This window comes from Miscanthus floridulus, chromosome 6 (genome assembly GCF_019320115.1).
Source record: "Miscanthus floridulus cultivar M001 chromosome 6, ASM1932011v1, whole genome shotgun sequence".
Lineage (NCBI taxonomy): Eukaryota > Viridiplantae > Streptophyta > Magnoliopsida > Poales > Poaceae > Miscanthus > Miscanthus floridulus.
The window spans coordinates 50,509,300-50,522,190 of NC_089585.1; the positions used below are offsets into that span (position 1 = coordinate 50,509,300).

Sequence of the window (12,891 nt, forward strand, 5' to 3'; positions counted from 1 at the left end):
GGAGAGGCCGACAGCGGGTGCCACAAGATCACCGACCCTGGGCATGCAGGTGGACCCTAGAGCCACGCTTGGGTGCTCAAGAGGCAACGCCAGTTTAGAACTATCTACCAGGAAGCCGCCGTGTAAGTATCCTTGCCTTGGAATCATTTGATGTCTGGTCTTTTTAGTTGCGGTGATTGATGAGCTGATCTGATGCAGATCGGGGCACGCGGAGGATCTGAATCCTCCCAGCCAAATTGGCGAGCAATGGGGGGTTGCTCCCATCATGGAGACCATGCTGGTAGGCTCTATCCCAGAGTCCCTAGGTGCTCGGCGATTTGCAAAAGAGTCGACCACCGCTGCTGGTGGAATTGAAGGCGGAGAGCAGTTAGCGACGATGGCGGATGAGTCGGTGGTGATGCCAGGGACAATAGCGGGAGCCACTAGGTCTTCAGAGGCAGAGGCTAGAGTTGTCAATGCCATGCTAGAGTCTAGGGCGAAGAGGCCAGTGGTGCTAGAGGAGCATGCGAAACTCCCTAAGACATCGGAGGGCATGGTCGGACGCGCTGTGCGACCACTGAGCCCCTAGGTGGCACCACCAGCTGTGGAGGAAGTGGTGGTTGTGGAAGAGGAGGACACCACCAGGGAGGTGTGGAGGCTAGAGACCCCCCTTTCCGTAGCCATGAAGCAAGTCAAGGTTAGTTTTGCATTGGCGATGTCCGTCTTTGATGTTGGAGATTGGAGTTCTTCATAATCTTGGTGCTTTTGTAGGGCATAGCGCGAATTGCCGTACATTGGTAGCAACTGATCAAGAGCATAGAGGCCCTTGCCGAGGAGAACGCGAAGCTAAAGGAGGCTATGAAGCTAATGGAGAAAAACGTCTAGAGGGCCCAGCTCAAATGAGATCTTGCCGAAACAAACGTGAGGGACCTTGGAGTACCAGAAGGGGGCTTTATCTGAGCAGCTGGCGACCATGTTCGTGCAATTGAGGCACAACTCTAAGCCGCTAGAGCGTAGCTTTGAGCATCTGAGAAGCATCTCCGAGCAGAAGAAAGGTACTACAAAGCGTGAACTTGTTCTGTATTGCCGAACAGCTTTAATGTTGCTAACGATCGTCACTTTGTAGAGCAAGATGCGGAGCTTGACCAGTTTGCTCTAGGTCATCAGTCAGCTCCGAGGAGAAGGGAAAGCATCTGGGCGAGTGGAGAAACTGGCTGAGGAGCTAAAAGGTGAGTAGTTCGTGGCGGCGTAGTTATTGCTGAAGTGATTTCTTCATTTGACGCATCCTTTTGGTGCCTGTAGAATACCACCAAAGGACCAGGGCATAGTTCGACGTGATGGAGTCGGAGGCGCAAACCTAGAGGAGAAAGCTCGATGCTGTAGTGGCTGGAGTCAGGCCAATGTTTAACTACATTGACATGGAGGTAGCCCCTTAGCCCGATGATAGGCCGCCTCGTCTGGACACCATCATCAATAGATGCAAGGTGGCATGGGAGAACTTCAAAAACTTCAACCGCGATGCCATTGACTCCATCACGGTGCATGCCCTAGCAGTGGTTTGGTCCCACTACCCTATGATCAACCTTCAAGCAATAGGGGCCGAATTCGCCAGACGAACAGGTGCGACGAGAGAGGAGCACTTGAAGGATGAGGTGGAGGACGCGGTGAAGAAGCAGGCCGGTGACGTCGACCTATTTGGCGAGGTGGATGGTGACGGCCAAACCCAGTAACCTGAGTGGAGAGGACCTGTATGTAACAGCTAGAGAGAATAGTTAAACACGTGGGGGCGTAAACAAACATTTATGTATATGTATAAATGTTGTATGCAGACATGTGCATGTTTATGCGTCTTGCTAGTATTTTAGTGAAAAATAGATGTAGTGTTAACCCTAATGCAATTATATGTGATATAAGTAGCGTCCGAGCAGTTAGTTCGTTACTAGGCTCTTGGCCTTAGCTAGCCCGTATTCAATAACATCGAGCGTGGAGCCCATGCACATGTAGGAGGAATAGAAGTGATCGAGGAACCACAGCCGACCACCCATAACATAGAGCGCGGAGCCCGTAGCACGTGTAGGGAGAGATCGGAGAACACAGAGCGGAACGTGTGCTGCTCGATGGTTGGTGAAATATCTTAGAGATATTTTAATTTGGAGAAATGTGGCAGAGTATTTGTGGAGATCACGTATAATTGTCGGAGTTTGTTATGGAGGAGTTTAGAGCTGGCGATCGCAAATGGAGATTAAACCATCGTGGACAAATAATGGAGATAAATTATGGCGACAAAAACTTCATTTATTATGGAGTGGAGAGTACATATCTATAGCGTTTCAAGGATAGAAACGTATAAGGTGCTCGATGTGCCATGAATTAGGGATATCGATTCCGTCCTGGTCACATAGCCTGTAAGACCCTGATTGGGTAACCTCTTTGACCATGTAAGGCCCTTCCTAGGGGGAGGAGAGCTTGTGCATCCCTTCTGTTTTCTATTTTCTATGGAGAACGAGGTCGCTGACAGCAAATGAACGACCTTTGATGTTGCAATTGTAGTATCTTTGCAAGCCTTCTAGGTATTTGGCTGTGCGGATGTAAGTGATCAAGCGTTCTTCTTCGGCCCTGTCGACATCCTTTGTCCGAATAGCTGTGGCTTGCTCTTCATTATAATGTTCCACCCTAGGTGCTCAGAAGGCAATGTCCGCTGTAAGTATGGCTTCTGGGCCATAGACCAAAAAGTATGGAGACACACCAGTGATGCGACAAGCTTGAGTTCATAGTCCCTAGACCATAGCTGGGAGCTCTTTGAGCCATCTGCTCTGATGCTTTCCCTCTTTCTGATATAGCCTCTTTTTTAGGGCATCGAGGATCATGTTGTTTGCCTGTTCAACCGGGTCGTTGGCTCTAGGATGGGCAACAGAGACGTATTTGATGGAGATGCATCGGTCTTCGTAGAAGTCCCAAAAATAATGACCAGTGAATGTAGTTCTGAGGTCGAAGATAATGTTGTTCGGAAGACCAAATCTGTGGATGATATCTTTGAAGAGCACGACTGCCTTCTTTGCAATAGCCGAAACTAGCGGTTTGTATTTGATCCACTTGGAGAACTTGTCAATGGCGATGTACACGTATCGGAAACCACCTGGTGCTGGCTTGAAAGGCCCCGATCATGTCTAGTCCCCATCATGCGAAAGGCCAAGAAGCTAGGATGGTCTGCAATTCCTACGCCGGCACGTGTATTTGCTTGGCAAAAAATTGACATCCTTCATAATGTCAAACGAGGTCTTCTGTGCTGGCGATGGCCGTGGGCCAGTAAAAACCAGCTCAGAAAGCTTTGACGACTAGGTTTCTCAAGGTCATGTGATTGTCACAGTAACCAGAGTGAATTTTGAGAAGAGTTTCACTCCCTCTTTTTGGGTGATGCATCTTTTCCTCACCAAGTTTCCGTCTACTTGCACATAATGCTTGCTGCGATGAATTAGGTGTTCATTTTCGGCCTTCTTGACGGGTACGTCAGCGCTGGTGAGGTACTTGATGAACTGTTCCCTCCAATTGGTGACCGATGAAGGTACTGAAAGTACTAGCTGCTCAGCGGGGGGGATTTCTTGAACTTCTTTCTCTTCCTTAATGGATGGCATAAAGAGGTCTTGAACAAAAACCCCAGGCAGAATCACGGCGCGAGAAGATCCTATATTGGATAGGTGGTGGGTGAGCTGATTTTGATCTCATACCACGTGGTGGTACTCGATACCATAGAACTTCCCCTCGAGTTTTCTGATTTTGGCATAATATGCATCCATCTTCTCACTAGAATATGACCAATCTTTGTTGAGCTGGTTGATGACCAGCGTGGAGTCTCCATATACCATGAGGCATTTGACACCGAGCACGATGGCTATACAGAGTCCGTTGAGACACGCTTCATACTCCACGGTGTTGTTGGAGGCTGGAAAATGAATTCAGAGAACGTATTGGAGCTTGTCCTTGGTTGGTGTAATGAATAGGATGCCAACACTGGCACCACTGATGTTGAGAGTGCCATCGAAGTACATTACCAAGTGCTTAGGGCAAGCATTGGGGATGGGCTCTTAGATCTCGGTCCACTCAGTGACGAAGTCAGCGAGTGCCTGTGACTTGATGGTAGGCCTGCTTCTGAAATCAATGGAGTAAGTGCCAAGCTCGATAGCCCAATTGATGATGCGGCCATTGGCCTCTTTGTTGTGGAGGATGTCCCCTAGAGGGAACTCGGTGACTATGGTGATCTTGTAATACTCAAAGTAATGGCAGAGCTTGCGCGACGTGATTAGAATGCCGTATAGCAGTTTTTGAACTTGAGGATAATGAGTTTTAGACTCATTAAGGACCTTGCTGATGAAGTAGACCGGATGTTGTATCTTATAGGTGTGTCCGGCTTCCTAGTGCTCGACGACGATAGCTGTGCTAACGACATGAGAAGTGACGGCGATGTAGATGAGTAGGGTTTCGTCTGGTCAAGGCACCATCATGATTGGAGGCTTTGTTAGAAATAACTGGAGCTGCTCGAAGCGGTATCTGCCTCCTCTGACCAGGAGAAGTGCTTGGAAGCCTTGAGGAGTTTGAAAAACGGTAGACCTTTTTCGCCGAGGCACGATATAAAGCGGCTGAGAGCAGCCATGCACCCTATAAGCTTATTTATATCCTTTACGCAGGTTGGCCGTTTCATGTTGGTGATGGTGGAGACTTTGTCGGGGTTGGGTTTGATGCCATGGGCGCTGACGATGTAGCCCAGGAGTATGCCGGATGGAACTCCAAAGATGCACTTTGAAGGGTTCAACTTCCATCTGTATCTTTTTAGGTTGGCGAACATTTCTTCGAGGTCGGTGATAAGATTGTCGGTGGTCTTGGACTTGATGACCACATCGTCGATGTAAGCTTCAACGTTGCGGCCTATCCATTGATCGAGGCACATCTGGATGGCCCTTTGGTAGGTCACCCCGGCGTTCTTGAGTCCGAAGGACATGGTGGTGTAGCAATACGCACCAAAAGGTGTGATAAACGACATTTTGATCTGGTCGTCCTCTTTGAGGGATATTGGTGATAGCCGGAGTAAGAGTTGAGGAAGGAGAGCAGTTCACAGCCGATGATGGAGTCTACAACCTCATCTATCCGAGGCAGACCAAAGGGGTCTTTAGGGTAGTTTTTGTTGAGATCAGTGTAATCAATGCACATTCTCCATTCTTTATTCTTTTTTTAACAAGAATAGGGTTTGCTAACCACTCAGGATGATACACTTCTTTAATAAATCTAGCAGCTAGGAGCCATTTTATTTCTATCCTAATAGGCTCCTTGTCTGGCGTGAATCGTTGGAGTTTCTGCTTAATCGGTTTGGCGATCAGTGAGACATTCAAGGAGTGCTCGATATTCTCCTGCGGTACCCCCGGCATGTCTATATGTTTCCAAGCAAACACATCGGCGTTGGCACATACAAAGGAGATGAGCACACTTTCCTATTTGGGGTCGAGGTAAGCACCAATCTTAATAGTCTTGGTGGGGTCGTCGAGGCCGAGGCTGACCTCCTTCATTTCCTTAGACCTGGTGGAGGCACGTGGAGGCTCCAGCACTAGGATCTCTAGGTCGTCGGTGGGCACCGTCTTGGCATCGGTGACCACGCTAGCTAGCTAGATGGAGAGGTCAGTGGCTTCACTGAGGGTGAGACTCTCTGTCTCACAGGCATAGGTGATGGAGAGGTTGGCTCGTAGGGCCAGAACTCCTATAGGTGAAGGCATCTTCAACACCAAATAGGTGTAGTGCGGTATGGCCATGAACTTGGCCAGAGCTGGCCGACCAAGTATGGCGTGGTATACGGTAGTTACTGGCTGTGTCGAATTATACTGGGAGGGTGATCTCTCTAAGCGGCTTGGATGCCCTACCAGGTATCGCACCCTAGAAGGAGGAATCGGAGGGTGTGAGGTCTCCTATCCCAAGGCCCAGCTCTTTTTGGGCTCCGGCAAAGAGGAGGTTCAGAGCACTTCCGTCATTGACAAGTACTTTCTTGAAAAGCACTTTCCTGATGGTTGCATCAAGAACGAGAGGGAAACACCCTATGTAAGGGATGTCTGCCCACTTGTCGACCCTACTGAAGGTGATGGGGACCTCGGACTAGGGGCGATAGCTGGGGTTGGCATTGGCGTCTTTTGTGTTGACAGCGAGCACCTAACGGGAGGTGAGCTTTCGATCCCTTCTGCTCTCGGTGGCGGCGAGACCTTCAAAGATAGTGGTGACCACTTTGTCATGATCCTGGAAGGCATTGTTGTTGTCCCCAGGTGGTTGGTGGCCTCTTGCTCCATCGTTATTGTCGTCATCTAACTTTTTAGCCTAGAACTCCTTAGCCAAGTCGAGGCAATCCTTCATCTTGTGCTTACTATTCTTATAGAGAGGGCATGGGCCCTCGAGGATGTTCTTGTACTACTCGTCATAGTTGCGCTTGGCGAGAAGTTCGTCAATAGTGACGACGATGTGGTCTGGTCGACGGTGGCGATATTGACTAGATTTGGACCCTTTTGGCCGATCATGGCCACTATTCTGATGGAAAATGCGGTCATCATAGCAGCGGTTGCTGTGGCATCGGTCATCGGGTCGCTCATCGCTGTGGCGAGTTGGGCGATGAGTGCCCGCATCCTCATTGAAGCGTACTTTAGCCTCTTCGGCATTGGCATACTGATTGGCGGTCGTAATCATCTCGCCAATCCCCTTTGGTGGCTTGCGATTGAACTTGGAGCAGAGGTCACAGTGATGGAGTCCTCGGATGAATGTAGTGATGACTTCAGTTTTTGTGATGTTGGGAATAGAATTCCTCATCTTGAAAAAGCGTCTGATGTAGCTACGGAGGAGCTCGGACGGTTTTGGATAAATGCGATTTAGAGCATGCTTGGTGCCTGACCGAGTACACGTAGCCATGTAGTTGTCAGTGAAGACCTTCTTCAGCTCTTCCCAGAATCCGATGGAGTCCGGGGCGAGGCTTGTGAACCAGTTCATCGTAGTTGGCATGAGCATGATGGGAAGATAGTTCGCCATGATGCTGGTATCTCCCCTGGCGGCATGCACAGCAGTGGCATAAGCTTGTAGCCACTATGTGGGGTTCATTCATCCCTCGTAGGGCTCGACCCTGGTGATTTTGAAACCATGGGGCCACTGGAGTGTTTGGAGTGCCCTTGTGAATGCTTAGGGCCCTTCAGGATCGTCACCATCGTGATCTGCAGCATTGCCGGCGCTAAGTGGCTAGAGGGCAGCATCCGGATTGCCGAATTCTTGCTCGTACTCTTGATGCTGGCATACTTCTTCATGGCGAGAGAAACGACGCCCGTCGATATGACGTCACGCGTCTCAGAGATTGTCAATGTGCGCGTGGAAGTCTTGGTCAACTTGTTGGTCGTGTTGGCGAGGGTAGTCTATGCGGTTCCCCCGAGCTCCCCCTGGAGGGGTTGTCCGTCATCACAGTGCTGGTCGGCAAAACGGCTTCTGCTAGGGTGGCGATTAGATCTCGGCATGGCGGACCGGTGAATCGAGCTTGTCAAGTAGGAGGGTCTCTGATTCTGGTGGATCTTGTTGACCTGGCAGTGCACCGCTTTAAGCATGGCGGCGACCTTGATGACCTCTGGTGTTTGCTCGAGCCAGGCGAGCTCATTAGCAGCCACAGCCAAGTTGGCGCTTTGGGTCTTGTAGACATCATGACTATCAACACGGACAAATTCATCGTTGAGGTTGCGTTGGAGTGGGCATGGCCTCACTTGCGAGTTGAGCTGTTCGTTGCGAGCAGCCTCGGCTAGCACAATGGTGGTCTCATTTGCTCGGCGCTGCGCACTGTCGGCGTTCCTATTGACACGAGCGGCGCGGTCCTCATCGGTTTCCCCGTCTCGTGGGGGGGCTGTTGATGCTGACATTGAAAATTCTGCCTCCACAGAAGGGTGGGAAAGGAGGTTGTACAGCGGTGGTTTCGGCGACAGTCTCCATAGAGCCCTAGGACTCAAAGTCTAGATTTTCCTCCAGGATGGTTTGGAGGGATGCTTCGGAGCGTCGACCGATCTGCAGCATGTTGACAGCCGGCGAGAGCTGGTCGGTGAGAAGATAGATGTCTCCCGTCTGGTCGATGAATTTGCCCCTTAGGGCATCTTGATAGGTGGCGGTGATGCTGGTGAGCCCAAAGGGTAGGGCCGTAACCCTTGGAGTTTCCTGATCAACCTCCGATAGATCTAAATCGGAGGGTGGTCAGCACTAAACCAGAGTGGTCAGAGCCGATTCTACGATGGAGAGGCAATCAGCGAGCTTCTGGCCAACCTGATCGATGGATGCGATCAGATCATCGTTGTTGATCTGCCTCCTCGGGTACTGGGGAAGCGGGTGGCGAATTGTTGGTGAAAACGAACTCGGAGGTGGTTCTGAGATCGGATCTGCAGTCATAGGTGTTGGGGTGATCGGTGCAGAATCAATCTACACCGGTTTGATGAGCTCTCCGTCTCCCTCAGCGTTGATGACCTAGGAGATCGATCCAACCATGAAGATCTGGCTGGGCTATGGGAGGGACGAAGAGCCTGCAAAACATATCATCTTGTTCGACATGGAAACAACACGCACACCCCTACCTGGCGCGCCAACTGTCGGCAGAATATCGTCGGCAATCCTCCGAGGGGTATCCCACGAAGGTAGATTGATCGGCAGAGATGCGTGTAATTGAGAACAAGAAGGCAACAGAGACACAAGAGTTAGACAGGTTCGGGCCGTCAGCGCGACGTAATACCCTACTCTTGTGGTCTGTTGGATTGTATTGGCTATGATATGATGTTGTGTGTGTTTGGAGGGGGTCCCTGTCCGCCTTATATAGTATGGGGTAGGGTTACAAGTCGGTTAGATCTAGGAGATAACCGAAAAGCAATAACAGATTACAGGAATCATGGGATCAAATGTATCCTAACAGATCTCGTAGTATCTTCAAGATATCTTCCCGGTGTCTTTCGGGGCGCGCCGAGCAGCGCCATGCTCTGCAAGGCTTCGTCTTGTGGGCTGGACCACCCCTGGGGGTGCAGCCCATGTAGTCTGCCGTGGGTATCGAGGTCATACCCCCACACTAATTTTTTGATGCTTTTTAACTTTTTCAATGGCCCAATTTACCATAGTGGCCAAGCTGCCAAGAAATTTATCCTTGGGGGTGGACCACCAAGGAACTTGAATTTCCCTTGCTCTTTATACTTGGCGGCCATTGGTTGATGATCGCCCCTCAAAAAAACATTTCTTTGGCGGTTTTCATATTTTCCTTTGGCAGGTTTGTACCCTCAAGGATGGGTATAGTGATGGCACTCATCAACGAAGATATTACCCTGGTGGCCGCAGGGTTTGTGTGATCTTTGAACTTTTTTTTGACACATTTCCTTGGCGGTGTAACTCATTTCATTGGGGGTTTGAGGCCCTCAATAAAATTATATATACTTGGCGGTTCACTCATTTTCTTGACATGCTTTATAACTTTTGCGATGGCTCAATTTACCTTAGCGGCCAAACCACCAAGAAATTTATCCTTAGGAGTGTACCGCCAAGGAAATTGAATTTCCCTTGCTTTGTATCCTTAGGAAGTTGTTTGCAATGGCGGTTGATATAACACTAACAACAGTGGCCCTAGGGCACACATTCATCTCAAGTCGGTGTAATTAGCTGCTAATCCATAGTGCTTAGCTAGGTGTTCTTGTGTTAGGGTAAATCAAGATCCTAGGGATTAAGTGGTTTGAGACCTAACATATGGGTGAGTGGGTTAGGAAGGCTTATAAGTGTCCATCTAAGAGTCCGATGAAATCCGTCCGTTAAGAATTGGACAGACTTTGGGAAGAAGATCAGGTCATCATCAGATGTGTTGACAAATAAACCCTTTTTATATCAAATATAGAAACCTCCACCCTCTGTAACTCTATCATGAGATGCACACAGCCTAATATTTCTGAGAAAATATAAGAGATTGATGCTAGTACATGCTAAAATTAGTGATGGAAGTTTGTTGAAGAAGAAGAAGAACAAAATGGTGTCATGGAGCAGTTTAAGCGAACTGTGTTTATCGATGTGTGACCGCTGATACTGTACATTTCATCGTGATCCACATTGAGTAGTAGTGTCGTCTCTGAGATGAATGCAATTGGTAAGATCAGAACGGTTACATGCATGCGCAAGCGGATGGATCAATGGATCACTCGGAGGGACGGCCGTTGAACGATTCTGACTTGAACTGCTCGTAGAACTTGGCGATGAACTCCTCCGCCTGCATGTCGATGGCGTGTGGGCAACTGCTTTCACCATCGCCGTCGCCACCCTCCGCCACCAGAGCATCCTCTTCGTCGGTGCTGTCCATCTGGTGCAGATCCTCAGCGGACGCGTAGCGGCTGGTCATGCCCACCTCCTCGAACTCGAAGCCGGACCGCGCCGGCGACGGCGGCGGGAGGATCACGTCGTGGTACACGTCGGCGTGGCCCAGCGGCGGTGGCGGAGGGTAGTACTCCAGCTCCTGCCCGCGGAGGCGGAGCGGGCGCATGCCGTCCACGATGTGTTTCCACGATGGCGACTCGCCACCGGCGGGCTTGTGGTCGTCGGCAGCAGCCGCGATGGCCCTCTTCTTATTGGGGCTCGTGGTGTCGCCGTCGTCGTCTGTCTTCTTCATGCTGTCGCTCCGGCCGAAGGACAGGAACATCGCCCTGAAGAGGCCGAACGCACCGCGCTTCTTGCGAGTGGAAGGGCTCCTGGAGGAGACGGGAGTGGTGAACAACTCCTCGTCGTTGTTTGCGGCCGAGGTGATCGTGGAAAAGTCCCCATTGATATCTTCTTTCTCCTCTACGCTTACTGTTACGCTAGGGATGGCAGTGCTGGAGGCCGCGTCGGCGCCATTGTTGTCGAGCACTAGGGCGGCAACGACCGTGGGCGAAACAGCTACTTCCTCCATCCGAGGAGGAAGAGCCGGGACAGGAAGAGAAGGCACGAGGCCTTCGGCTTCGAGGGTGTATGGCTCTCCTGCAAAGCAACGGGGGCTGATAGGAAGGAGTCCTATATATCTCCGTGGAGATGGTCGGAAACGCGGGCTATTTCTGAACAATTTTACTTCTGTGGTCAATGACGTACGGACCGGAGAATTTCGCGGTACTCTTGGATGGTTGTGAGAGTTGTGACAGGCACGTACGAATTGACCACTGTAGTCTGTTGGCACATACTGTACGGGACTTGAACGCTGGTCACCACTCTGGTAGTATATCCTCAATGAATGCCAGGACAATCTCGTAGCAGTGGTGTGGAACTCTGTGCTTTGAATATACGGATGCAATTATGCAAATGCCAGACACTAGCTGCACCGAATTGAGCGATCGAGATGCCTCGGCGGATTCGGCCCGAATGGATAGAATTTCACCAAAATTCGTCCATTTCGGCTCGGTCCAAGACAAAACCAACTCGGTCAAAAATATTTCGGCCCCATTCAAATTTTCACTCTGTTTTAAGGTCCAACAGGAGCCCACAAATGTTCCTCCATTAGTATGACCTAAAAAACTTCCTCACGGTCCCTAGCTTTCTTGCGAGCCAACACTAGCACCTTCGTCTCTGCTCCCCGCCGCCTGTGCCAGCACAACTGCAGCCACCGAGAGAGTCGTGGTTGCTTCCGTACGTCCGAGCTTGCGCCATGTACACTCCTCGACGCCACCCGTGTGCCATGGCAGCTCCTCGACGCTCACTGTCACGCCATCACCACATCTGATGCATCGTTGCTGCCATCTTGCACCCCCTGCTGCCACCACCGCATCGTAGCTGCCCTCCCCGCCACCTGCGTGTTCCCCGTTGGCGCTACGTGCACCATCTCCAAGCCCACCGCCATTCCTAATCGTTTGGGGAAAATTTGTTTATATTTCCTCAAATTTCATTCACATTTTGAGGGGATACCATACGGATCTGAATTTTCCAAATTTCGTCCAATACGGTGGGCTCCAAAATTTTGAGAACAGAATCACAGAACCTTGGGCACGACCTCACATACCATGAGTTCTTTGGATCTCCGAGATTATAATTAAATTTTGCTTGAACTGGTATTAGGAGGGATATTTAAATTTTTGTCACTTTTACATTTGGCACGGGCTCAATTGCCAACTTTACAAGTGCTTCTACATTTTTGCCATCGAGAAATGAAAAATTTACGTTTCTAGACATTTTGCTTGCATGGCGCTCCAACTCACCTCTCCCGCATGGCATGCCTACCTGAAATGTCACTTTTGCCCCCCCCCCCCCCCCCCCCCTTCCTTATCCTTTAGCTTGACACCGGCCTATGCGCACCCCATCCTGTTGGCCACTAGCCCACACCTCGCCATTGCCGGCAGCCCGCGCACGCTCGCCTTCTTTCCCTCAGCCGCGCATGCACAGTTTGTTGAAGCCAAGCCAATCCATGTTTTTGCTCTCAACAAGTAGAAACATGTTGCAAAAGATGAGTATTTTATTCAACTAAGTACTTGTATAAATGTTGTTAGGTACTTGTTGCATCAAGGTTAGCTTTTCGTGGTCCTGACGAGTCACCAGAGTCTGATAGTGTGGGGATTTTCTAGAGTTAATAAAGCTTTTGGCAGAGCAAAATGAGAAGATAAAGCGGGTTGTTCTGAGAAATGCTCGTGACAATCATCAAATGGTGGCTCCAGGTATTCAGAAGGACATTTCTTAATTGCTTATCAAATGTGGATAGATTTATTAAAATATATCCATCATCCTATAACATTTATATGATATGCCTCATTCGATCTCTTAACCTATTTACTTAAATATTTGTTTTCGTCTGGTAGTGTTTTATGTGCTAATATCATTGTAATTACATATGGCCTTGTCTTTCATTACATATGGTCTTATTGGTGGTACTAATACCATTGTAGTTAGGTGCACTTT

General features: G+C 49.8%; 1 protein-coding gene across 1 annotated transcript; it reads right to left on the reverse strand.

Annotated features, from left to right (window-relative positions):
• Window positions 1–9,857: 9,857 nt before the first annotated feature.
• Window positions 9,858–10,995, reverse strand: LOC136458255 (uncharacterized). The gene has a single exon (XM_066458228.1). It carries the CDS (start codon window positions 10,922–10,924, stop codon window positions 10,178–10,180), a length of 747 nt encoding a protein of 248 aa, XP_066314325.1. The 5' UTR covers window positions 10,925–10,995; the 3' UTR covers window positions 9,858–10,177.
• Window positions 10,996–12,891: the final 1,896 nt, after the last annotated feature.